This window comes from Mesocricetus auratus, unplaced genomic scaffold (genome assembly GCF_017639785.1).
Source record: "Mesocricetus auratus isolate SY011 unplaced genomic scaffold, BCM_Maur_2.0 Super-Scaffold_100027, whole genome shotgun sequence".
NCBI lineage: Eukaryota > Metazoa > Chordata > Mammalia > Rodentia > Cricetidae > Mesocricetus > Mesocricetus auratus.
Window position 1 is genome coordinate 3,852,614 of NW_024429208.1, and position 25,904 is coordinate 3,878,517.

The window sequence follows — 25,904 nt, forward strand, 5'->3', positions numbered from 1 at the left end:
TACCTCCCAGACCCCACCTGCCATTTCTACCGCCATCCCACCCTCCCCAGAGCTCACCGGAGCACCTTCGAGACTAACTGCTCCCATGAGGTAAGTGCTCCTCCCAACCGCCTCCCCCAGCCACCCCAGTACCATTCTGTCACATTTCCAGACATGGCCAGAGGAGTAGCTTCCGAACCACACATCGAGTCGACTACCATGGGGGATTGAACCAAGAATGGCCAAGGCCCCAGTGGGTGATTATGCAGCCAGCAGACAGCATGTGTCCGTGACTAAGGACCTCAGAAAACTCTCACCAGCCTGGTTGTGCAAAACACTGTAACCACAGATGTACCTCAACCTGCTACATTAACAGAAGGCTCTGGGGAAATACACACATATCAGGCTGTTGTCACCTGGACGGGGAAACTGGCGACTTTTTTTTTGTCTCTTTTATTTTATGATTTTATGTATATGGGTGTTTTGTCTGCATAGACATCTGTACATGCCTGGCCAGGAGAGGGTGGTGGGTCCGTGTCCCCCCCCCCCCACACAGACGGCTGTGAGCTGCCATGTGTGTGCCGGGAATCAAGCCCAGGTCCTCTGGAAGAGCGGCCAGTGCTCTCAACCACTGAGACATCTCTGCAGCCCTTTCTTTGCCTCTTCATGTTGTATTTGTGCAAGCGTGCATGCGTGCACGCGTCAATGCCAGAGGCCAACATCAACCACTCTCCAGCATCTTTTTCGCGTTTTTAAGACTTTATTTTAGTTTATGTGTATAAGCGTCTGTGTTAGCCTACAAAGGCTAGAAGAGGGCATTCAAACCCCCTGCAACTGGAGTTCTGTAGGCGCTGGACTCAAACCTGGGTCTTCTGGGAGAGCAACCAGCACTCTCACCTACTGACCACCTCTCAAGACATTGTACCCGGGTTTTTGAGATGGTCTGCAGCTCACTGACTCGGCTAGACTAGCTGGCCAGCAGCCAGGGCGCCCCCTTTCTCTTCCTCTCAGTGCTGAAATTACAGACGTAATTTTCATAAGTGCTAGAACTCCAAACCCAGGTCCTCACACTTCCTGCCCGCTCCGTCTGTTTTCTCCCAAACTACCACAAACACGTGGGCTTTTAAAACCCCAACAGGAAGGAGACAGGGGACACTGGCCACCACAGACATGGGATTCTAAAGCTGGCTCTCCTGTCTCGGGCAGGCAGATCTACAGGACTACATAGAGACCCTGTCTCGATATATACATAAATAAATATAAATAAATTATAAAAATAAAAAACAAGGCCTATGTCATCACAGATGCCAACAACAGCGACCACCAGAAATCCATGAGCCTGGGCTGAGAGATGACTCAGCAACTAAGAGCACATACTGCTCTCACTGAGAACCTGAGTTCAGTTCCCAGCACCCACAGCAGAACGCACACATAGCCTGTAACTACAGCGCTCAGGAGGCCAGTGCCTCTGGATGCTTCCCAGACACACAGACACAGACACACAGACAGACAGACAGACAGACAGACACACACACACACACACACACACACACACAGACCACACGGACAGGCACACACAGACATGGACACACAGACACACACACACACACACACACACACATAGACATACACAGAGTTAAAAGTAAAACAATAGCTCTTTTAACACATATTTAGTGCCTAGAGAGATGGCTCAGTGGTTGAGAGCCAGACTCCCTTCCCAGCACCCGCATGGGGGCTCATAACCATCTTTAACTTCAGACCCTTGGGAACCTGATACCTTATTCTGGCTTCCTGGACGTTAGGCATACACGCGGTACACAGGTATGCAGACATAACACCCAAGCACATAAAAAATAAAATAAATATTTTAAAAGGTACATTTTAAATAAAAAACAAAGCCCTGAACCCCAAGAGTGTGTAGGATCCATGTGCTGTGCCTGAGACAGCAGACGCGGGGTCCAGGGACAGCCTGGGAAACTTACAAATGGGGGCAACCACAAAGGGGACAGGCTGCCCCTCTGCCCTGTGCTGTGGGCGCTACACGCGGCGGAAGAGGCACCTGCAGTCTGCATGAGCCGCTCTCTGTACCTGGAACCTTCCACGGACAGACAGGACTTCCCACCCTGGCTCTTCTGCTCATGTCTCCCATTCTCCTCTCTAGATTCTACAAAACACCCTGTCTCCAGCCGCACAGAGGCCAGGACTGGTCCCAGGACACCTATGGAGATGCCGTGCCCGGCTGGATGCAGAGGTGAGGCCCACCCCAGGGCACCCTCTGGTCCCACCTGGGCCCTGTGAAGGAGAAGCTGCCCATACACAACTAGGCACGGCAGTGGGTTACCGTCGCATGTGACAGAAATCTTGTCCAAGGAAGCCAAGGGTGTCACATTGCCACACAGAGAAAAAGGACTCTTTCTGCCCAAGAGAGCAGTGCCCAGACACCTCACCGGTGGTGGTGGGGGTCAGTCCCCTCAAGCCCTGAGGGCAAGGAGAGTCTCCATGCATCCCTCCACAGTGCCCAAGACCTTTGAGCAAGGATCCACGGAGCCAGCCTCTCCTGTGGAATCCAGACTACGGAACTGCAGTCAGCTGTTTAACACTGCCCTTTAAGAGAAAGCCAAGCCGGTCTGCAGCAAGCCGGTGTCTGGAGAATCTTCCAGGGGACCCCAGAGGCCTGCCATGCCCCAGCTGGAAGCAGAAGCAGAGCCAGCAGGCTCCAGGCAGGGCCAGGAAGTGACAGGCCAGGCCCCTGAGAGGGGTACAGCAGGGGTGGGCTCCCGCCAGGTCTGTTGTACTTCCCTAATTGATTTCGTGTCTGTGTCCCAGGGCTCATGATACTCAGGGCCATCTTAGCCACTCAAGTAATTTAAAATAATCAAAGCACTTACAAGGAACCCGACTGGTCTTCACACTCAGCCTCCTCGAGCCCTCGGGTAGGAGCAGGGACACCTGCGTGCCATTTCCACAGGCATCACTGCCGGAGTGACCCTGAACCCAAGCAGCCCCCCGCAGGAGGGACAGTCAACGCCCACAGGCAGGCACGTCATGTTTCCGCAACCTTTAAGCTCACTGTCCCCTCCTCCAACAACCCCCCCTCCTCAATAAAACAGGGACCACAAGTGTGCGCTCCAGGAGGAGAGGGCCAGGGAGGTCAAGCCTCTCCTGCACACCTGGGTACCTGGTTCCATTCTTTCCTACTGCTCAGTGAGCCTCGACACCCTTCCCAGCTGGCGGCCCTGAAGACTGGCAGCAGAGCCAGGTTCAAACCCAGGCTCAAGCAGACCCATGCTCATAGGCCCCGCCAGTCCCCCTCACCTTGGCCTCGTCACCCCACAGCCATCCAGGCAGCCCAAAAGGCACCAGCCTGGAGAAACTTTGGAGCTACAGGAGGGGGTCCAGGTGAGTCAGGTAACCTCAAAAAGGGGCTTAGAACTGAGTCACCTAAGCAATGGGGGGCAGGGGTAGGCATGAGGCCTAGACTATAGAGGAGGGGTGAAGTTAGGGCAGTCCCTGTTCCTCCCACAGTGTCTCCCAGAGTCCCGGAAGCAGCGTGATGCCCTCATCTCCCTCACGCCACCAGACCCCCAGAGGCACACTGGGAAAGGTCAGGTATCATATTGAGGAGACCTTGGCTTCCTTCTTTCCAGCATGTGTGGGTCATGGAAAGCTCACAGCTCATCACGGGGAGGCAGGTGGGGGAGGCACTGGACCTAACCTTGAAGACCTAGGCTGGGTCACCGTCACCCAGCTCCACACCGTGTTCCCTGCCTGCTCACTCATCTGCTGGTCTCCGGTCAGGTGCCAGAGCCTGAGGGACAGCCAAGAAAAGCTGCCTCGATCCCACAGCCTCACGTGCTGGGGGTGGGAAGAGGCAGGAAACTCTAGCAGGTTGAGCTGGGCCTTGAAGAGCCCCAGCTAGCCCATCGGGTGGCAAAAGGAATGTCCCAGGAGGGAACAGGAGACCGCCAAGGTTGGTTTTGGAAAACACGGACCCCGTGGAGTTACAGCCTGCCTGGTCTAACGCCCTCTGTTACTGAGACAGCAGCTGACCTCCTGAGATGCCTCAGTGAGGCGGCAGCCCCACCAGGCCCTGAGCTTCACTGGCAAAGGGAACAACAGTCTTTCCCAAGCCACCATTCCCTCACAGGGCCAGCCACTATGGGAAGGACAGCAGGGTCCATGTCAACTGGCCCCCTTGCAGGAGCCTTAGAACAGTCACCAGCCACCAGCCTGCCGTGCGCCCCACCAGAAACTACCCACCACTCTTCCAGTTCAGATCACAAGCTCGCCTTGCAGAGGCATCCTGAAGCCCATTTAAGAGCTGTCAGCAGGAGACCGAAAGCTGCCAGACACTAAGCCCATTCTGCATCCCACCCACCAGCCTCCGCTGGTTCTCATCAACGTGCTGGGAGAGACAGGGGCCTCCGCTGTCATCACTGGACAGCGTGGGACAAGATCTGGCTCCAGTGTCCAGGCTACACTCGGACACAGCCACAGGAAAATGCTGGCTAGGGAGGGACCTGCTCGGGCACCACAGGCACAGCCAGAGTGCAAGCGCTGGCTGGTGCCACTTTATCGTGAGGGGACAGAGGTCCTGGCGTGGTGCAGGCTCAGCAGACACCTCTGCAGCCAAAAGGAGCCCACGTGGGTCTCAGAGGCGCACTACTCCTGGTGGAGTCTCGGTCACCGCCCTTCAAGTCTGCAGTCCCAGGACCATAGTCACTACCTGGGACCCTTCCCGTCACCTGTCTACAGAAATGTCCCCTATCCGCCACGCCGTCCCTCCGCCACAGCAGCTCTGTTCGCCCATGGACCACAGCACCCCTGGCATAATCTGTTCGGGCAGTTTATCTTTTCCTTGCCTACTCCCCCTGGCATGGCTTCATCTGCTTGGCTCCTGCCTGGGCAGCATGCTCACCTGAGTACACATCAGAGACACCCGGGACACTCAGACTCCATGTCAGGTGCCAGCAAGGTGCCAAAGTCCAGCTCAGGGGACCACAGCCACCACAGCATGCTAGGCAAGAAGTTGTAACGCAGACGCGGTGTGTGGGCACATGCTAACAGATGAGTAAATGAGGCCAGCCAGCAGACAGGGAGGGAGGTAGACGCCAAAGCAGTAACCCTCTACGGGGGTTCCAGGGCTTCCTCCCAGGGCTCCCCCAAGAGCCCCTCCAGAAGAGGCCTTGCTCCCTCCTCCCTCGGGCAAACTGAGCACGGGGCACGTGGGAACTGAAACCTCGCCCTTCTCAGTCTGGGGCACCCACAGCAACTGATCCAGCGGAAGCTGGCGTCCAAGCTCAGACCTGACACTGGGCTTCAGCCTCTGGGAAGCAGAAATGGAGCGTTCCCCGGGTACAGAGTGGCTGTGCTATATTGCCGGGGTCATTCCAGTGGGACAAAGCAACTGGCTCCCTCATGCCAGGCCAGGGGGGGCAGGAAGAGTCTGCCCAGGGACTAGAGGAAGTGAAGTGTTGGCACTCTGAGAGTCCCAGACCTGCAGCTGCACCCCAGAGCAACACCCTGTACACCCGGCCCAGAGAATTCCCTCCCAGACTCCCGCCCCAAGTGACCGCCAGTAGGAGAGCAGCAGGCACTGGAAGCTTAAGAGAGCAGGTGACAGTCTTCAGGCCAGCCTTCCCCGAACCTCATCCTCCCCTGCAGCCTGGCTTCCACTGTGGTGGTCTGAATGAAATTGTCCCCCACTGGTTCATATACTTGAAGGCTTGGTCCCCGGTTGGTGGAACAGTTTGGAGAGATGTGGCCTTGTCGGAGGTGTGTCACTGGCGGGGCGGGTGGGGGGGGTCAGCTCTGAGTTTTCAAAAGCACAGTCTCACACTCACTGCCTGTGGATCAGATGCGGACTCTCAGCTCCTGCCTGCAGTGATGGTCATGGACTAGCCCTCTAAAACTGTAAACAAGCTCCCAGCTAAATGCTTTCTTCTGTAAGCTGCCTTGGTCACGAGGTGCCTTCATTGCAACAAAAAAGCAAGACATCCATCAAGCCTGTTCTCAGGACACCCGAGTTAAGAACTCTGGGGGCACACTGCAGGTCCCGCCCCAGCTGCTAGGGGAGGCGGTGGGGGTGGCCACAGAGAGGGGCCAGGCTGAGGCTGGGGTGGCCCCCACTAACATTCCACTTCCTCACCTCACTCACCCCAAGCAAAGCCTGAGGAAACAAAGCTCTACCAACAGATGGTCACGAGGCCTTTCCACCGCACAGGTGAGACACTGAGAGCATGAAGGGTGTTTGGGGGGGAGCACATCCGGGTGGTGGCACCGGTTTGACTCACTGGGAGGTGACCTCAGCTCCTCCCTCCCCATGCAGGAGCTTACAGGGGACTCAAAGACCTCAGCTGCAGCAGCTGCAGCCCAGGGCACATGTGTCCCCTTCCTCCAGGGCACCACGATGGTGGAGGTCCCTGGGGCTTACATCCTCCTGGCCTCCACCAGGAGCCCTGCAGATAGATGTGGAACCCCAGCTCCCGGAGCTGTAGGTCAATGGCGGGAAGCAGGCAGGTGTGGCTGCGTCCCACACAGACTTTCTCACACCGTGACACATGGTGTTCATCCCCAACCATACGTTCCAGGTTTTTGAGATGGCAACACAACAGAATTCACACCTGCTAACAGGGCAACTGGGCTGCTTTGTAAGCCTCATAATTTACAAACTTTTTGTTACATTATTTTACGTGTATGTGTGTGTGTTTGTAGGCATTGCGATAGGGTGTGTACACCACAGTGTATGGGAGTCAGCTCTCTTCTACCATAAGTACCCTGGGAATCGAACTCAGCCCATCAGGCTTAGCGGCAGGCACCGCTATACCCACTGAGCCATCTCACTGGCCCAAAATACCATAATCTTTAATGACTTATTTTTATTACTTGTGTGTGTGTGTCTATGTGTGTGTGTGTGTGTGTCTGTGTATGTCTGTGTGTGTGTCTGTGTATCTGTTTGTATGTGTGTCTGTGTATGTCTGTGTGTCTGTGTGTATCTGTGTGTGTGTGTCTGTGTATGTCTGTGTGTATGTGTGTATCTGTTTGTATGTGTGTATGTGTGTGTGTGTCTGTGTGTATCTGTGCATCTGTGTGTGTCTATGTGCATATCTGGTGTGGAGTGCACTCTGCGTGGCTGGGGTGAGAGCGAGGTATACAGCTGAGGGTGTCAGGTGGCACAGACCTCCAGCAGGAGGTGTCACTGCCAAGCACAATGGGAAGTCAACACCAGGTCTGACCAGCTGAGTCAGGAGGCTCAGTCTGGGCTCTAGAAAGATGGCTCGAGGGGCTGGATGTGGCTGGGTGGTGGGTGCGGCCTAACGTGCGGAAAGCTGAGAGTCCGTACTGCTTAACCTGGGCATGGCGGTGCCTCTTCGGTTTCCATTGCTGTGAGGAAGACTATGAGCAAAAGGAGCGTGTATTCCACCTTACACTCCCATCGCGGAGGGAAGTCAGGGCAGGAATACAGGGCAGGCACCAACGCAAAGGCCAAAGAGAGCTATTTATTCAGCCTGCTTTCTACACGCCCAGGACCATCGGCCCAGACGTGGCTCCACCCACAGTGGGCTGGTCCCTCCCACATCAATCACCAATCAAGAAAACGCCCCACGAAACTTGCCCACGGCCAATCTGAAGGAGGCATTTCCCCAGCTAGGTTCCTGTTGCCAGACAACTAACTTGTGTCGAGTTGGGGAAAAGCAAACAGACAAAAAAAGAAGACAGGACAGAGTGACACCTGTCAACCCAGCCCCTGGGAGGGGGAGGGAAGGCTGGACTGAGCTGCATGAAGGACAGGAGGGAGGGAGGGGAGGGAGGGGGATGGGAGGGGGAGAGAAGGGGGATTGGAGAGGGAGGGGGAGGGGAGGGAGGGGGAGGAGGGGGAGGGAGGGGGGGCTGGGGAGAGTCAGTCAGAACCCAGGCAGCCACTCACAAGGAGGAAGGGCCCGGTGTCTGAAGCCCCAGCTTTGGGCCTGGGAGGCAGTGCCAAGCCTTTCAGGGACATGAGCCGCCATGGAAAGCTGGGGGCTCTCAAAGCTCCTCTCACCCGTGACCTAGAACATGGTGAAAGCACACAACCGTCTCTTCCACAGGAAATCTGGCCTCAGCTCTACCACAAAGCTCCCAGGAGTCCCAGGCAGGGGCTGGGGGCTGAGCCTTGGACCTGCTCAGTAGCCACAAGCCATGAGGTCACTCACAGCCCCACATGCAATGGCAACATCCTCATGGCCGGTCTGGGGCCCTGGAAGGCCCCTCCCCCTTCACCAGGCACGAGGAGAGCACTGCCACTCCCCCTGCTCCCGCCAGCACTGAGCCGAAGCCCTCACAGGAAGAAGGGGAGAGGCCCGGCAGATGGCGGGAACTCTCCGGGATCGGCTCAAAGGTCACCGTCTGTTCAGCTTGCTCCCAGCTCTCCTGCACCCATGGAGTGCCACACGCTGACTGGAGGCCCAGCTCCAAGCTGGGTGTGACATTTCCTGTGGGCTGACTGTGTGCCAGGCCCTGCGCTACCCTGCTCACACCCCGCCTCCTAATTCCATCCACCTGGCTCATACACTTTGAAAACTAAAGCAGAAGAAAGCCAAGCAGTGTTCCAGAATGGTCAGGCCAAGCTCGCCAACCCCCACGGGCCTCTCCTCCAGTTTTCTCCCATGCAGAAGGAAGAGGGATTCAGAGAAAGGGTTCTCGCCAGTGCACTGTCCTGACCACCCTCAACAGTGTCTGCTCTCAGATCCTACTCGGATCACACTCTGGTGTCAATGATACGGTAATCGGGCTTGTAAAATCTCTGGAGGGACAGGGATTAACACTCGGGCTTGGCCCTGGCTAGGGGTGACCCTGTCACCATCACATGGTATCCACCGCCACTCCGCCCTCCTCAGAGACTGCGGACCCCCATGGCAAGGTGGGCAAGGTGTTCTCCACACACTCACACCCCCTCCCTTGGGAGAACAGGCCAAGCTAAGGATGGCTGAGCAGGATGTAAGTGGTTGCTATCCCTGTGGATCCCCAGATAGGCAACTGCTCCCCAAAGGCGGCCGGGTCCCCATCCCGCTTAGTACCAATTTGTGTGAGCTGGAAGTCTACAGGAAGCAGGGGACAGCTGGCCCCTCCTTCCCAAGAGCAGCCCCAGGCAGGCTGTCCCCCTGGAGGGAAGGGGAGCACTGATCACAGCAGCAGAGCCCAGGTCCCCTGGAAGAATTAGTCTCCATTCTGGCTGGGAGGCAGAGCAGGCAGTCACACACACACACACACACACACACACACACACACACACACACCAGACACCCACATGCCCCAGAGCTGGAGAGCCGTCTCTCATTCTGAGCTTGCCCTGCCCACTCTCCCCAGGTTAACCTTTTTGCCTCTGTAAATGGCCTCTGAGTTTCTGGTCCAGGCTCTCATCTCCATCAGTTTCATTAGTGAAGAAGCCTCTCGTCCCAGCTTGGACCATTAACATCACTAAGAGGCACCCGGGGAACGCAGGCCACAGCCTCTGGATGTCCCCACTTCCTCTCTTTCCAGACCAGCAGCCAATGCAGCTGCCCACCTCACAATGCACCCCGATCCTGTGTTCACACAGGCGTGGACCAAGCAGCCAGGCTCTTCACACCTGACCAGCGGGACAGGGAACAAGGAGGCCTGAGCCCTGGTTCCTATCACACCAACTGTGCCCGCCCTGGGGCAGAACAGCACAGAAAGACCAGCCACCCCCACCCTGGGGGGCCTTGAAGCCCCTTGTCCCCAGATGCACGTGTCCCTGAGAACGTGCTTGGAAGCCTAACATCCAGACAGGCCGTCCTGTCGGCTCAGCATGCAGAAAGTTGGGGGCCAGTGGCCCCCCATCCCAGAGGTGAAGTGGATACCGGGAGGGCCCTTCGTGCTTGAGCCCGGGGAGCTGAGTCTCAGGGTTCCATGCAGGGCTCACTTGCCGTGAGCTGGAGGCTGGGCCAGCATCACCAGGAGCACAATTGGAGGACCCGGGCTGCCTCCTTCCCAGGCCTGGCAAGGCCTGGATGACTCAGCTGTCATCAGTGGAGCAGGCCTGGGACAGTCAGCCCAGCCTTCACATTGTCCCCTCTTCTCCTTGAGGCTGGAAGCATGGGAGGACCCAACCCCAGGCTGTTCACTCCAATGCAGCACCCTGACATCAGGACAACAGGGTCCCCAGGGACTCCCTGAAATGCCCACTGAAGGAGGTCTTTTCCTCAGAGCTCCTGCTGCCCCTACACCCAGGAAAAGGCCACCCTGGGACCACAGCAGGCGCACACACGTGTGCACACACATTCATGAAGGCTGTAGATGTGGGCGGGTATGCACTTTGCAGGGGTTGCCTGAGATTAGCCATGACTAAATTCTACCCCACCAAACAGAGAGTGTCTCTATTCACCCCTGCTGGAGGCACCTCCACACCATCCCCTGTACTGGCCCGTCCGCGGAGGTAGACATGCGAGCTCTGGGTGAGAGGGAACTGGCCTCCTCTCCTCCCACCCCAAGTGGTTCAAACAGCCTTTCCCAGGCCTCAGCAAGCTCTGCAGACCAGGGCCAAAGGACCCGGAGGGGACCAGTGCCCTCTTCTGGTCCCTTCCTCTCCCCCCCCCCACAGACGAGCAAGAGAGGCAGGCTCGGGGTGGGGAAGCTGGGGCATAATTACTGGTAAAAAGCTGTAACATTTCTTCTCTCTCCCCAGTAGCTTTCAGTTGTTAGCAGCTTAGCAAGCACTTGGCTCCAATTGAATTGCAAATCAGCAGCTCTTGCCCCGGGAAGAGAAGGGGAGGGGGTGGAGGGGGCAGGGAGGGGCTGGGAAGGAAGAGGAGACCGACGAAAAGGAGGAGGGCAGAGGGCAGAGGGGAGGGTCGGAGGGAGGCCAGGACCAGGGTCAGGTAACCAGACTAGGCCGGCTCCCTCTTCCTCCCTTCATCCCCCCTGAACCCACAATCCCGCCCCCATCTGAAAACCAGGACACTCTTCTCCAGCCGGAACTGAAGGGCGGGATGGGAGGGCCACCAGGGGCTTCCTCAACTAACCAGAAGAAAAAAAAAAAGCAACACATCTTTCTTGGGAATAGAAATATTTGAAAACAATGTCAAAACAAAAGTCTCGCTTTATCCCCCCCCGGCAATCTGCAGCCCTGTGGTTTCCATCCTATATTTTGTCTGTCTGCCCTTCCATCGATCCAGCTGTCTTCCAGCTGTCTGTCTGCCTCTCCCTGATGTTCTTTCCAATCCCCTCCTGGTTCAGGATCTGAAGGAGGAGCTGAGGCAGATGCTGCCTCAGAACCACGGTCAGCACCGCGCCCCCCCAGGCCCCACCCTCACGCCGCCGCCAAGCCCAAGCTTCAAACACCGGATCAGGGCGCAGAGCCCAGAGGGCGGCCTCCGTTCTCATGCATACAGGAAGAGGGGGCGGACGGAGTCGCTGGCCAGGAACCCTGGGCCGTGGAGGGCACTAACCTTGAATAGGCGGAGGATGTTGGCCACCATGATTGAGACGGAGCTCCCTGAGGCTCCGATGACGCCCACCACTCGCTCGGGCTTGGTGATGATGGGTGGGCCGCCGCTGCCACAGCGGACCTCCGTGCCGTCCTTCTCGATGAGCGCCTGCACGAAGGTCAGGGACTGCTCGAGGGCGTGGGTGTCCCTGGAGCAGGTGTCCAGGATGCGGGCGCCCAGCGTGATGTTGGGCAGGAGGTCCGGATCGTTGTTGATGCGGTCCAAAGCGAAGAGCATGGCCTCCAGCCGGTGGATCCCCTTCTCCTTCTTCAGCTCCCCACAGGCTTTACCCTCGGAGCCGCGGCCGTGGACGGGAAACAGGCCTCCCAGCGTGATGTCCCCGTCAATGCGGATAGAGTTCATGTGGGGGTGGCCCTTGGGCTTCCCTAGGGAAGAAGGCACCCAGGGGCCAAGGAGCAGGCAGAGGGGCAGCCGGGCCCACCACCAGCCCCAGCCTCCCTTCCCAGACATTTCGAACAGGCCTAGAGACCCATGAATAGTGGGCCCCACTCCAAGCCTCAGCAGGCCCTGGGTCCCACGACCTGGGTACGCACGAGCAGGGCAGCTTCAGCAGCAGGGTGGCTGGAGACGGCCCTCTCCACAGACCTCCCCTGCTCCTCTTTGACACTTGAACCGAGCTCAGTGCTCAGGGGCCCACGCAGGCCAAATCCACAGACGACAGAAAGTGGCCGGAGCTACAGGAAGTCCCAGATCCTTGTCCCCTTGTCCTGCAGGCCAGATTGCCTTGTCTGACTGTGGAAAGGGAGGTGAGCTCCTATCCTGACAGGATCTTAGCATCGAGGAGAAAACAGCTCCGATCACTGCTACCGACCTGGGAAAGAGAGAGAGAGACTATCAACCCAGCCCAGGGAAGACATTTGCTATTCCGATCCCTCATCAGGAGCCTGGGAGAGGGAGCCTGGAGGTTATCGCCAAAGACGCCATAAATCTCTACTTGATCTTCACTGCTGTGACCCAGTGTGCTCCCGGGGAAATGCAGAGCTGGGAGCAGAAACTGGGTCATGTTTAAAGACCTCTGCTGGCCTGTACCCATGCCCTCACAGGCCAGGCCTCTGAGAAAGGACTCCTAGGGACAGCAAGCGCGGCTGGGGAGGAATGGGCTCCTCGGCATGCCCTCGGAAGAAGATATAGCAAGATACCAATCCTGTCAGTCCAGCCTCGTGATATTAAAAGGAAACTGAAATCGGGCAGAGGTCTGCGCCACGTTCCACAGACGCCGCCACCTCAGCTCTGAACAAGAAACCTCTGTTTGGGGGACCCACTGTTAGGGGCACCCAGTGCTTGAGGGACCCAGAGTCCGGGAGGGGAAGCGAAGACCCCAGGAGGGCCGCAGTGCTGACGGGCCCCGAGACAGGAGCTGCAGCTCCACAGGCTGGGAAGAAGCGGGGGTCTGGGGTTCACAGGTGGTCCTCCATTCCCACATGTCCACCCCGGCCACAGGAGTGCCCAAGCATTGGGCAGAGGCTGGTTCCTTCCTCCCGCCTTCTCCCTGCCTCAGTCTCCCCTGGCCTCCCTCCGCCCTCTCTGTGCCCCAATGGGGCTCAGGTCGTGGCCTGAGCCCCCCGGACATTTTTGTTATTGTTGTTGTGATTAAATATTTATCTGCAGGGTAGAGGAGAAAACAGAGCTCTCCCTCATTCTCACAGCTAATCTGGGCTAATTTCCCCTGGGAATTGTACACACACCCCAGCCTCCCCACTGAAGCCAGCAGCCTCCCCTCTCTGCTTCAGAGGCCACCAGGAAAATGGCTGACAGCTAAGTCAGGGCTGGGCTAAGAGGTAGCCCCAAACCCCTTCTCCAAGGGTTTGTCAAGTGAAGGCCAGCTATTTGACCACTCTGCGCCTCAGTTTCCCATGCAGTTGGAAGAGGAGCTGCAGTCTGGACTGGAAAAAAAATCCCCCTAGAAATGGGGTGCTTCCATCAAGGCCCAGCAGGGGTCTGGGAGCCACCCCTCCCCACCTTGCCCCAGCTACTGAAGCCCCAAGGACAGGGAATAAAAGGACACCAGACGGGATCACAGCCTCAGCTACTGGGTTTCTCTGGCCTTGGGGCCCTCACATTAAGCCCTAGGGGGATGAGTATTGAACCCAAGGCCTAGCCCATGCCAGGCAAGCTCTCTACTGTGAGCTACAAGCCCAGACCCCAAATCTTCCATCTGCAACAGGCCCTCAGTGGCCAAGACTCTAAGCAGCCAAGACACTAGCTGCGGGTCCCTGCTCTGCCAGTGATCTGGTAGCCCAGAAGCATCCACAACTCTCTCAAAGTCCCCCGGCAGGATCAAGACAGGACACAGGGATCCTGAAAGAGCCACCTCCAAGATCCAGGGGCCTGGGGCTAGAGCCCCGGCCAGCCCCTTGAGGGTGGTCTCAACGCCACCTCTGTCCAGAGCTGTCATCCGTCACCCCTCATGAGAATGGCTTTGTGGGATGGGACCACTTTCTGGGTGATTGTGGGGATGGCTGGATGGGCACTAGGCAGTAAACAAGCAGTTAGAAAGAGATTGGTGTCACCGTGGGGGTGGGGTCCCAGAGCCCTGCCCTGCCTTGCCAGATGGGCACATCTCTGAGTGTCTCTGTGTTCAGAGGGTACGTTGAGTCAGTGGAGGGAGGCTACAGTCTGGGCACCATACTGGCCCCTTGCCCAGACCTGCAGCTATCACTGCAGTGACCTGTGTGCAGATGGCACGGACGGACCCAAACAACTGCCAAGGGGCTCCCGAGGAGCTCAGACAGCCATGGGGGCAGTATGGAGCACAGCACACTGCGTGGGGGGAGGAGGGGGATGTTCAGGCCATCCCACAGAGCCCGGAAGCCCAGGGTATGCACAGGTTGTCCTATGCTCTGGCCACTCCACTGCCGTGGCAGGCAGTTGCTCAGGCCTGCTGAGGTCACAGCTGTTTCCCCGTGAGTGTCGCATGGAGGGGGCTTGGACCCTGACAGAGTATGAGTCACCTCCGGGCCAGGGGAGCCCGCATGACATAGCTTGTGACAGTGGCCCTGCCCAGGCCCGGAGCCCTTTCCAAGGATTCACTGACAGGGCCTAGAGGCTCAGGGCATCACCCACAGGGCGTGAGGGGAGGGAAAGCCCACCGTGAGCAGGGCCAGAACCAGGAGCCCCGACCCTGCCCCGGCTCCCACATGAACTCCCTCCTGGGATAGGAGCTCGTCCCTGGCCATAACGGGTCCTCAGGAAGATTCCAGTTCCTCCAAGGGGGTTGGCGGACACACCTCCTTCAGCCTCCCCCCCCCCCATCTTTTGATGCTGTAACAGGAACAAGGGGGAAATAAAAATACCCTGAAAGGAAGCAGAACACAGCCCTCGGGACATAGGTCTCCACCTGTAGGGGAAAAGGGGCTCTTTGAAGTCCATTCCCCAGGCCCCAGACTCTACACACACACATACACACACACAGAGAGAGAGAGAGAGAGAGAGAGAGAGAGAGACATACATACACACACACACACACACAGAGAGAGAGAGAGAAAGAGAAACATACACACACACACAGAGACATATATATATATATATTCAGAGACATACACAGAGAGAGACAGACAGACAGACAGACACACACACACACACACACACACGTTTCTAAATATCCAGCAAAGCTCACGTGGGGCAACCAGGGGCGCCTCTCCCCAGAAGGAGCCACCAGGATGGCTGCAAGTCCAGCATCTCCCTCCTCCCTCTTCTTCCCTCCCATCGTCCCTGGCTTAGTCCTCCTTACTCCCTCCCACTGGTTTCAGGGTGGACAGTGACAGTTCCATAGGAGGAGCCCAGCAGGGAGCAGAGAGTCCTCCCCCCGATAGCATTAGCTCACAGGCCGAAGGTAAGACATTTTCCAAAGCGTTCTCTGCAGTGAACGAGGGTATAGAAATAATTGGGATGGGCTGCAACCCAGGGGGGTGTGGACCAACTGAGGGCTCCCGTCACAGGGAGGGCTCAGGAACCTGTCTCATTGGCCATGCAGAGTCCTCTCGAGAAGGTTCATCTTGTCTTTCCGATCTCAATCGTCCCTCCCCAGGCATGGCCCAATCCAGGAGGAACCAAACAGAGCAACAGCCAGGTCAGGAGAATCATGATTCACCAAAACTCCAGTCATCTCTTTCACTCTTCCAAAACCAACCAAATGCCAGACTTGAGGGCAGAAAATGGGGTACCCTTGTACCTTGTCACAAGGTGGAAGCCACTACACTCGATCCTCTGAGGGCTGTGCCCCGGGAGAGATGTGGGCACACAGAAGACCAAGCTGTCCCTGGGGTGCTGTAGGGAAAGCTAGAACCCAGACCACCCATCCCCTCCGTTCTCCTGAGCCTTGCTCCGCCAGCTCAGCGACCTGCCCCACCGTGCTCAGAAAACTGGGCTGTGAATGGCTCAGCCCTGCACTGTGTAGACGGCTCGCACCCGAAAAGGCAAATGACAGGGAAGCAGAGGCCTCTCCTCTCCCCACCCCGCGAAGGGTTGGTTTGTGAGTCCCTGCCCTCCCAAAGGGACACGCCAGGGCCACACTCAGAACTTCCCCTGCCCTGTGAGAAAGTCCACAGCAACCCTACCTGCCCGAGAGCAGCTTTGCAGCCCGCCAACACACAACCTCCCACGAGGGCGTCAGGCTGCATCCTCCATGGCCTCTGCACCCTGGCGTGGCCGGCAGCCTTACACTCTCAGTGCTTCCCAGGGGCCTGAGACCCTACGAGACACAGCACCGGTGTTTCTAGAGGTGGAACTCGGGGTATGATGTAAGCAGGACTGACTGGCAGGGCCAAGGCACCAAGACGCCTGGAACTTTCTACCCACCCGGCTGACAGATTTATTCTAACGGGAAGCTCTGGGACCCTCAGCCACGGGCTGGTAGCAGAGAGCGTCATGCTGGTGCCCAGCTCTGGGAGCCTCCAACTCAAAGAGCTGAAATTCCCAGACTGGGAAGCCGCCATGTCCTAGAACAAACAGTACACACACACACACACACACACACACACACACACACACACACACACACCCCGGGCATCCCTCCTTTCGGGTTCTGCGAGAACGCAGGCCTGATTCAGAGGTGACTGGTTGTGGGCAAGCCCCGCAGAAACGTGTGTGTGGAAGGAGAGAGAAGGGGGTGGGAAGGACACAGGAAGTAACCCCTCAGCTTGGTATCAGCGGGAATTAAGAAGAGGAAACATGACATCCCGGCCCTGAACTTCCGCCCTTCCAGGGGCTGCCGAGAGCCCACCTCCCCCAGGAAATCTGCCCCATCGTCTCCAGTTCTGAAAGAAACATTACAGTTATGCTCACGCTGACGCTGGGGGTTGGTGGCACATTAGGGGCCCATGTGACCAGCTCTTTTACGTGTCCCATGCTTCATCCACGGTTCAGAACACAAAATAACACGCTCGATCAATGACAGGCAGAGACAGGTCCCCACCCGGAGCCAGCCACGCAGCTCCACTGAGGCAGAGCCCGGGACAGTCAGCAGAGGCGGCGGCGGCGGCGGCGTCTGCAGCCCACAGAGGTCTCCACCCACGAACAGATCAGACCTCAGTCCCTTCTGCCACGGCTGTCCCCGTCCAGTCATTCGGGGTGGCCTTCCAACATGGGCTATGAGCCTACAGTGTGCCCTACCCTGTGACTCGGGGACACATACCTGTGCAGCTGACTCTGGGGATGGGGGAGGGTCAGGGAAGGTAACCGGAGGGAGGAGCCCTTTGGGCATGAGGGAAGGTTTCTCTGAGGAGCTGCACTCAAACAGAAAGTAAAGCAGGGACGGCAAGCTCCATGGGCTGCCGGAGTGGACGTCAGGAGGGGACCACAGGGACAAAGGCCCTGAGATGTGTGCTTAGCTTTCTGTCAAGGAGCAGCAGGATGACATCATGTTCAGAGGACAAGGAGGAAGCAGAGGGATCCCTGATGGGACAAAGTCAGGGCGGGTGGACTAGCTAAGGCCAAGCCAGACTCCATGGCCGCCATTCAGACGGGGAAACCCGGGCTTTGAGCTCAGCGACAAAACAGAAAGGGAAGCCTGAGGCCCAGAAGGACGGCCACCTGTGCAGACCACCGCTGCCCACAGCAGCAGGAAGTCCCATCTCACAGACACTGCCCACCTTCTCTGTGACATCAAAGTCCACACTGCCCCCTCTGCCTTCAGGCCCAGTGTCCCCCGCCCAGCCCTTCCTTCCTGTCTCATCTCCCCATCCTGAGGCCACCACGGTCTCTAGTTTCCCTGCACAAGACCCGAGTCCACGGCTGACTGCTGGTGCCCCCTCCCTGTCCTGTCTGCTCCCTAAACCCGATACCCCAGGCCCCAGCACTGCCTGGAGTCAGGTGCTCAGCCCATCCGATCCATCTGGCCAGGAGCGGCAGGCCTCAGGGTTGGTCTGTGATTCTCATCTGTGTCTGAACCTGAAGACAGCCCTGTATCCGGGGCACTGGCATTAACTACAAACTCCAAGAATGTGGGGAGACAGCCAGAGAGCCCAGAATTCTGGTCCCATGCCTCCCCCCTCCACACCTTGGTACAACCCACAGGAGAAGCGGAGGGTCTCTCCTGGTCCCGTGGCCTGGCCTTCTCCAGGAAAGTGGGAGCTTAACTCGACCTTCTCACAGGGGCCTAAAATGGCACAGGCTGTCATTATGGGCTGTCATTTCCCAATTACTGCCGATAATATCTACTTTAATTGAACAGGGTCCCGATAATACTATTACCCACCGAGTTACCCGATTCATTTAATATGTGCGTGTACACACACATTAGCACCTGGCTGCCACCGTGAGACTGCTGGGCAGTGACGTTCTCTGGATGACACTTGGAGGGGAGGAATCAGCTCTCGTGGAGGGGGTGACTCGTACTGTCCTCGGTGTGCTGGTTTTACCAAAAAAACCGGAGGACAGGGACAAGCCAGAGCAGCCTCCCTCTGCCTGCAGGTTCACGGGCTCAGAGGGGATGGGTGCTTGGTCAGGCCAGCTTGAAGCCAGCAGCTGCTTCTCTTGGGGTCCTCGTCACAACCTTCCCTGCAGGGGCAGAGCTGCTGGGGAAGAGGAACCAGAGCCTGGGGGGGGGGGTGAGGTCAGAGGGAGCCAGAGCCTGGGGGGGTCAGAGGGAGCCAGAGCCTGGGGGGTGAGAGGGAGCCAGAGCCTGGGGGTCAGAGGGCAGAGCCTGGGGGTCAGAGGGAGCCAGAGCCTGGGGGGTGAGGTCAGAGGGAGCCAGAGCCTGGAGGGGTGAGGTCAGAGGGAGCCAGAGCCTGGGGGGGGTGAGAGGGAGCCAGAGCCTGGAGGGGTGAGGTCAGAGGGAGCCAGAGCCTGGGGGGTCAGAGGGCAGAGCCTGGGGGGGTGAGGTCAGAGGGAGCCAGAGCCTGGGGGGGGTGAGAGGGAGCCAGAGCCTGGGGGGGTGAGGTCAGAGGGAGCCAGAGCCTGGGGGGTCAGAGGGCAGAGCCTGGGGGGTCAGAGGGCAGAGCCTGGGGGGTCAGAGGGCAGAGCCTGGGGGGTCAGAGGGCAGAGCCTGGGGGGTCAGAGGGAGCCAGAGCCTGGGGGGGTCTGCTGCATAGACAACAGTACAGGGGCTGGGGAGACAGCCCGCTCTCAGATCCTGTTGTGTGCACGGTGATCTAAGTGTGTGTGGATGTTGTACACACGCGTGCAAACGTGTGTACATGTGGAGACCAGAAGTGGACAGCGGCTGTCTCCCTCACTTCCTCTCCTCCCTATCTGTTGAGACAGGGTCTCACTCACTACATAGCAAGACCGGGTTAGGCGAGGCCGGCTGAGCCATGAGTCCAGGGCTTATGTGCCTCTGTCTCCCCAGAGCTGAGTTGCAGGTACAGCGCCACAATGCCTTCCCACACAGGTGCCGGCACCCAGACTCGGAACCTGGGGCTTGCCACATGAGCTTCCTCTCAGTTCATTTCCTGGTAATCCCCCGCTGACTGGGCAGAGCTAACCCTTGGAAACAGGGTCTCATAAGGAGTGGCGGGAAGCTGTCATCCCTACTCCCCTCCTTCAGGTGGGCCTGCTCAGCCAGCAGGTTTTCTGCCAGGGCTGGGCCTGGCTGCCAGTGCCTCATGCCTTCTCCAGGTGCCATGAGGTGTGGTTCTGCAGAGGCAGGAGCCACCAGCCCAGCTGCCCAGTCTCCCAGCAGGGCCTGCCTACTGGAAAGTTGGGTTCTGGGTGTGAGGAGGAGGACAGAAGGGGTGGGTAGATGTCTTGGGGTGGGTGTTAATTAGGGGCTGCTGTTCAGAGTTTGTAGGAAGAGGACAAGCCTGTCGGCTGTAATTACAAGCCTCTGGAGTCCAGAGGTTCTGTCTTCCCACCAGCTGGCCCCTGGGGTGGGGTAGAGATGACCCAGCAGTCCCGAGGCTGGGCTGTGGGGCCCTCAGGACAGGGGCAGGCTGTGCAGAGCCTTCCAGGCTCTTCTGGCCAGCAAACTATTCCATCCCAGGCTGGCTGCCAAGCTCCTGGAGACACCATGCCTCCAAGAGAAGGGTACAGTCGCCACGGTACAGGTCAGAGGAGGAAGAGAGTACCCTCGGCTAGGCCAGAGACCAGGAAAGCTGTCCAGCCGCTGGCCTGTTCCCACCTCCCTGCCGGCTCAGGGCCTGTTCTGTGTGAGGCTGAGTGTCCCCACAGCCCTCCCTGAACACACCTGGAGATCCGCCATTCGTGGAATGTTCCTCTAGGTTAAACACCGCCAGCTTCCAGTGCGAGGGATCATTTCTGGGGATGTTTGTCCCTGAGTGGTGTGGCAGGTATAAGAAAACTGTAGCCATCTGTTCCCCAGGAGGGCAGGCATGCAACTCCAGGCTGGGAGGAGATCAGGGAGGAAGGAACACCAACCCCCAAAAGTCCCAGCCAGGACGAGAATCTGACCAAGGCTGGGAGCTCCTCCAAGAAGCAGCCTTCTGCTGAGAACTAATGCCCACAGCCCCACAGCCTGCTCAGGGCCTGTGCTGGTCCTCTGTGGTCCTCCCCATTGCCTGTGTTGGTCTTCTATGAACCCCCATCACCTGTGCTGGTCCTCTGTGACCCCCTATCAATCACCTGTGCTGGTTCTCTGTGGTCCTCCCCATCGCCTGTGCTGGTCCTCTGTGACCGCTCCCCCATCTCTGAGCTCCTATAGAGCTGGTTTAGGAAAGCTCCTAAATTCTCAGCTCCTCCCGTGCACAGGGGAACTGAGCCCAGGGGAAAGAGGGCCAAGACCAAGCCACCCTGAGAAGAAGGGGCTGGCACGGGAAGGGGAGTCCTCTCCCCAGGGCTGGTTAGATGTTGGGCTCTGCTGCAGAGACCTCCAGTGGCCTGAGGTGCTCAGAAGGGACACCCTCGGAGTATTGGCCTGCCTGTCTGCCCTAAATCCAACCATCCAGAGTAGGTCGGGTGGCTGTGAGCGCGCGCGCACACACTCACACTCACACACACACACACACACACACCTCCCGTCAGGCTCACAGCGGGGTGACCACCACACTGCCACATATGTGACTTGGGGTACCCTAGCCCTGAAAGCCCAGCTCAGAAGGTGTCACCAAAAGCCAGCTTTCTCCCTGGCCAGGGGCAGGGATAGTGAGGCGAACAAGGAGAAGAAACCCGGTGCCCCCTACAGCAAGGATTGTCTGACGACGAGAGTGTCGCCCAGGGCTAAGGGCAGAGGGCGCTCGTCCTTTGGGCTCAGGACTCCCCGCCGCTGTGCTGCTGCCCCAGCTCAGCACAAACAGCCTCACAGCGCGAGGTGCGGGGGCGCAGCGCACAGTCGGGCCTCCACCTCGGCCCCGCCCCCGCGCGGGGAGGGGACACGGCAGCCCGCGGGCGCGGGGAACCGACCCCGAAGCAGGGACCTCCCCCGCCACACGAGCGCTCGCTCAGATCCCTCAGAGACGCTCGGTTCACCGGGGTTTCGGGGAAGGTATGGCCCCAAGTGTTAAGAAAGCCTGACCCCGGGTCCCGGGGCTGTAGAGAGACCCCGGACCTGCAGCGCCACCGCAAACCACGGCGGCTACTGCTGGCGGGAGGTGCTCCGGTTCCAGCCGGTGGCGAAGGTGGTGCCGGGGCCGGACGCGGGTCTCAGAGAAGGGAGCCTCAGAGCGGGGCTGGCGCTGCCCTCCGGCCGAGGACCACGGGGCGAAGGCTCACACCCCGGCCCGCGCCCCCACCGCCTAGCCTTTCCGCAGAGGGGGGCGCGCGACTGTCGCCCTCCCCATGGGGCCAACTCCACCTGTCATCAGTGCAGCCCGTCACAGCCCCCACCCCACTTTCCCCCAGGTCTGCAGACAGCTGTGCCCGGTCCCCAAGGGGGCATCGGAGAGGCGGCCCCAGCCCGGAGGGGAGCCCTGGTACCTGCGTTCCGCGCCCTCCTCCCGGAACTAGGGAGCTGGTAGAGGCCACCTCCCCAAACGCCGGGGTCCCCACCGCAGCCCGCGCTCCCGGAGACCCGAGGGCATAGTCCCCTCCGCCAGTGCTCTCGGGTCACAACTCACCGCGCCTCGGCGAGGTGAACGCTGCGGCCGGGGGTCGGCTGCGCCCGGGGAGCGCAGGGAGGCGGAGGCCAGCCTCTAGCTGCTGTCGGTGCCGGGAGCCCGGGCCACGGCGGGCGGCGCTGACGCTGCGGACCAAGCCGGGTGCGGAGCCGCCAGCAGTCCCGGGCGCGGCGGGGAGGAGCTGGCGGCCGCTTCGGCCGGAGCCTTTGAGCAGCGCGCAGCGTTCGGCGGCAGCGCCCGGGATGCTGGAGCTGGGAGCGGCCGCCACAGTGCCGGTGCTGCTGCCGCCAATGCCGCCAATGCCGCCGCCGCCGCCAATGCCGCCGAGCCCGAGAGCGCGGGCGAGGCGGTGCGGGGCGCTGCGTGCGCCGAGGCTCGGGGCTGCGGAGCGAGCGCAGCCGGCCCGGGTGCGGGCACCTGACAGCGGCAGCGGCGGCGGGGAGAAAATGAGAGCGTGCGAGCCAGGCACAGGGAGCCGGGCGGCGCGGGAGGGGCGCGAGCGCCGGGAGCACAGGCCGAGGGCCGAGGGGGGCCGCACCGCTCCCGGCGCCCACCGCCCTGCCGCACCGCACGCGCGAGCCCAGCCCGCAAGTTTGCGCCGCGAGGCGAGTGCGGGTCGAGCGCGCCACGCTTCCGCCAGCCTTTTAAAGAGCGAGCGCCCGGGTCCCCCCCACACACACCTGCACCTCCACCTCCGGAAGCTGGGACTCGCCACCCCTCCACGCCCGCCCCGCTGGCGGCTCCCGCTCCCACCGCACCCGGTTGTCACCCGCTCCGGGAAGACTCCCCTCCTACGCCCAGCCCCGTGCGCGCGCCAGCTCGCCACCCCTGCACCCCAAAGACATGGCGGAGACCCCTCCTCACCCCCACGGGTCGAGGGTCAGGGAACCCAGCTTCCAGGCGCACACCCAGAAAAGTACAGCAGAGCTCAGGGACGCTGAGGGGCGCGCTACACCCACCCGGTGCGTCACTGGAACCCCCACCCGCGGGGCCCCTTCTCAGAGCCGCGTTCACACGTGGCATATGCCCCCCCGTGGCGTGCTCATTTGCACACTCATGTCACAAGCGTGCTGAGGATGGAAACTGAGGCCCAGAGAGGCGACTCCACCTGCCTCAGGTCCCATGGCCTGTGGGGAAGAGCGCTCTTACCGCTGAACCTCTAGCATGCCAGCGCCCCCAGAGCAGGGGAACAATTCCCCACCACCACCCCCGACCCCACTGAGCACAGTGTAACAGGTAGCCGGAGCTAGCCCCAAGAAGAGTCCCTCAGCCCCAGGAGGAAGCAGGTGGCTGCCCCCTTCCCCTCTCGTGGGCTTTGGAGATCCTGAAAGGGTGCCTCGGAGGCCAGTGACGCCAGGGACAGACCACGCAATCCTCCTAGAGCTGCAAATGCAGGACCCAGACTGTAGATGTGACTTCCTGGAGTGGCCAGCCTTGTCCTGGGGAGCCGGAGAGAGGGAGGATAACAGAGCTGGAGAGACCCAGGGGCCTGCTTCCCCCTGCCCGCCTGCAGAGAGCCACCTGGTGTTCAGCTATCCTGGCTGCTGGACCCTGATTTCCAAAGAGTCTAGGGGACTGCTGGGAGAGTCTGGGGACAGGAAGGACTGAGCTCGTGAGCTGTCTGCTTCTCTTCAGAAAGTCCCCACCAAGGCGGCCTACACCTGAGCGCTGAAGCCTGTGAAGGCCGGTGCTGCATCCAACAGGGGACCTCAGTGCCTGGCTCTGAGCCCGGACCACAGTGAGCTTAGGAGTGTGGAATAGCTGTGGGCGAACTGGGTACTCTCATGTTGCTGTCACATGTAATGACCCAAACACATGTCTCCTTTACCCCATCAGTATGAAGTCTCTGGTGGAAGAGGCCAGATCGTTCCAGATCGTTCATTCATCTGTGCTCTGTGTGTAACTGACACCAAGATCCAGCTTCGCTCACAGGGAGGGGCACAGACAGGGCCACGGTGATCCCACAGGGAGGGGCACAGACAGGGCCACAGTGATCCCACAGGGAGGGACACAGACAGGGCCACCAGCGACCCTGCCCCTGGATAGACACAGCCACGATTCCCGCCTCAGCAGCAAGCATCTCCAACCACAGATGCGAAGATGGCAGAGCTCCTTCCAGCCAAGTGCACACGGCTCTTCGAGGAACTGCAGTTGGGGTCCCCCATCCATCGTACCCCGTCACCCCATCTCTAAGCTGTGGCTGAGCACCCTGCGGCCCAGCCCCTAGGCTCCCCTACAAAGCCAGCATAAAGGGATTGAGTCCCCAGCGGGGCTGCCTCTCTGGGACCCTGTAAGAGGGCAGCACAGCAGGCCCTTCCTATACAGAACATAATCTCCAGCATCCTTTGGTTGGATGGACGGATGGAGCTGAAAATAACACAGGCCGTGGTTTATTAGAACCAAAACTACTACAAGCAGCCACTCCCCTACTCCTGCCCCTTAGTATTGCCTCCACTCTGGCCATAATTATCCCCCACCCGCCACCAGCTGTGTCGCTAAAGGCTGGGCAGGCTGTGTTTTTCAGAGATTAAAAAAAGAAACTGTTGCTGGCAGATGCCGAGACTGCGGCTGGGCCGGAGGCAGGTTCCCAGCAGAGACTAGATCTGCCTGGTAGCCATGACACCTCAGGCCACCAAAGCACTTCCCCATCAGCCCTTACCAGGGGCCCCAGCTGGCTTGACTGGTTTGTTCTTGGTGTTCATCATGGAGACAAACACTTCAGAGAACTTCCATGGTGTCTTCTGCCAGGGAGCCAGCCGCCAGAAGTGAGCTCCAGGGAGTGGTGTAGGCTCTGCTGGACCTGCTTCTCCAGGCCTGCATTCAAGCCTCTGTCTCCTGAAGGCCAACCGTAGAGCCCTGAGCCTCAGCTGTTCAGGCTGGAGGGAGGGGACATGGCGTGTCCTCTTGGATGTGGAGCCCCCAACTTTCCTGTCAGCTCTGTGACTGGGTTGAGACTCTCAAGACTCCAGAGTGAGTTAAGCCAGGAAGCAATACCTCCCCTCACCCAGGGACGGGAAGGAACAAGATGAGTAACCCCTGAAGGCCGGGAATCTGTTCTGGGACGTGCCAGCCTCCAGGATCCCTCCATAGCAAAGCAGTCTCCTCTCTACTGGTCCCAAATCCAAACTGCTCTGCCAGCCACAGTTTCAGGGACACTCACAGGACACCAGAGCCTGGCTGAAGGGCCCTCCCCGAGCCTCTAACAGCCACCAACATGGGGTGCACACTGCCCCAAGGTCCCACAGTCAGTGCCACCAAGTTAGCCTTCCAATTTCCAGTCCCATCTGGTCCCCATAAATCCCTGTGTGCCCTTAGCATACCCAGGTCAGGGCCCCCAGGGCGCCTGGACCTTCAGACCCGCGTCTTCTGTCTGCTCTGACTGACAGGACCAGGTGGTACAGGTGTCAAACACACATCTGTGAAGCTGAACCTCCCGGAGCCACAGGGCTGTGCTGCCACATGAGGGTCAGGATGGGCTGCATTCAGCGGCGTGCCAGGGGCCCCTTAGCACCCTGCAGCATGGGAGAGATGCAGTATGAGAGGCCAGGGGTCAGGGTCTCTGCCCATTGCCAGCGGCATGAAGGCTGCACCCGGGGACCAGGGCTGGAGGAGCACTTGCCAGGAAGGCAGAGAGGAGCAAAGGCCCAGCCAACACTGTTCCCTGGCTGCTGCTCCACAGGCCCTGCTCTGAAAGGGAAGCATCTGTTCCCTTCCTCAGACTCAGTTTCCCTCTGAGGAGGAAGGAAAAGCAGGGGAGGCCTGCACAGCCCCCCAGAGAAGACAGGGTGAGATTTCTCCTCCCCTGAGCTAGAGATGAGGCAGTGGTCCCCACGTTCCCTAGGAGCATCTGGGCCTCACACCTCAGAATGGCTAGGAGTGGGGGGGGCTGCCAAGACCGAGCTCTGCAGAGCAGGAAGCTTTTGGACAAGGCCTTGAAAGATGCGAAGGGTTAAAAAAACTAAACCAACAA

At 59.3% G+C, this 25,904-nt stretch overlaps 1 protein-coding gene across 7 annotated transcripts in view; it reads right to left on the bottom strand.

Annotated features, from left to right (window-relative positions):
* Positions 1–22,860, bottom strand: part of Grm4 (glutamate metabotropic receptor 4) — an 83,948-nt gene extending 61,088 nt beyond the window's left edge. Inside the window, exons 1-2 of one of the 7 annotated variants that reach the window (XM_040732097.1) lie at positions 22,799–22,860; positions 11,427–12,297 (exon numbers count right to left, since the gene is read on the bottom strand). In XM_040732097.1, coding sequence (XP_040588031.1) covers positions 11,427–11,936 — 510 coding nt within the window. In that variant the 5' untranslated portion in view covers positions 11,937–12,297; positions 22,799–22,860. Of the gene's footprint in view, positions 1–11,426; positions 12,298–15,657; positions 15,982–16,042; positions 16,179–20,109; positions 20,290–21,934; positions 22,235–22,614; positions 22,635–22,798 lie in introns of those variants that run through there. The other 6 variants (XM_040732098.1, XM_013124367.3, XM_013124369.3 and 3 more) reach the window with 6 other exon arrangements.
* Between the last annotated feature and the right edge of the window lie 3,044 nt (positions 22,861–25,904).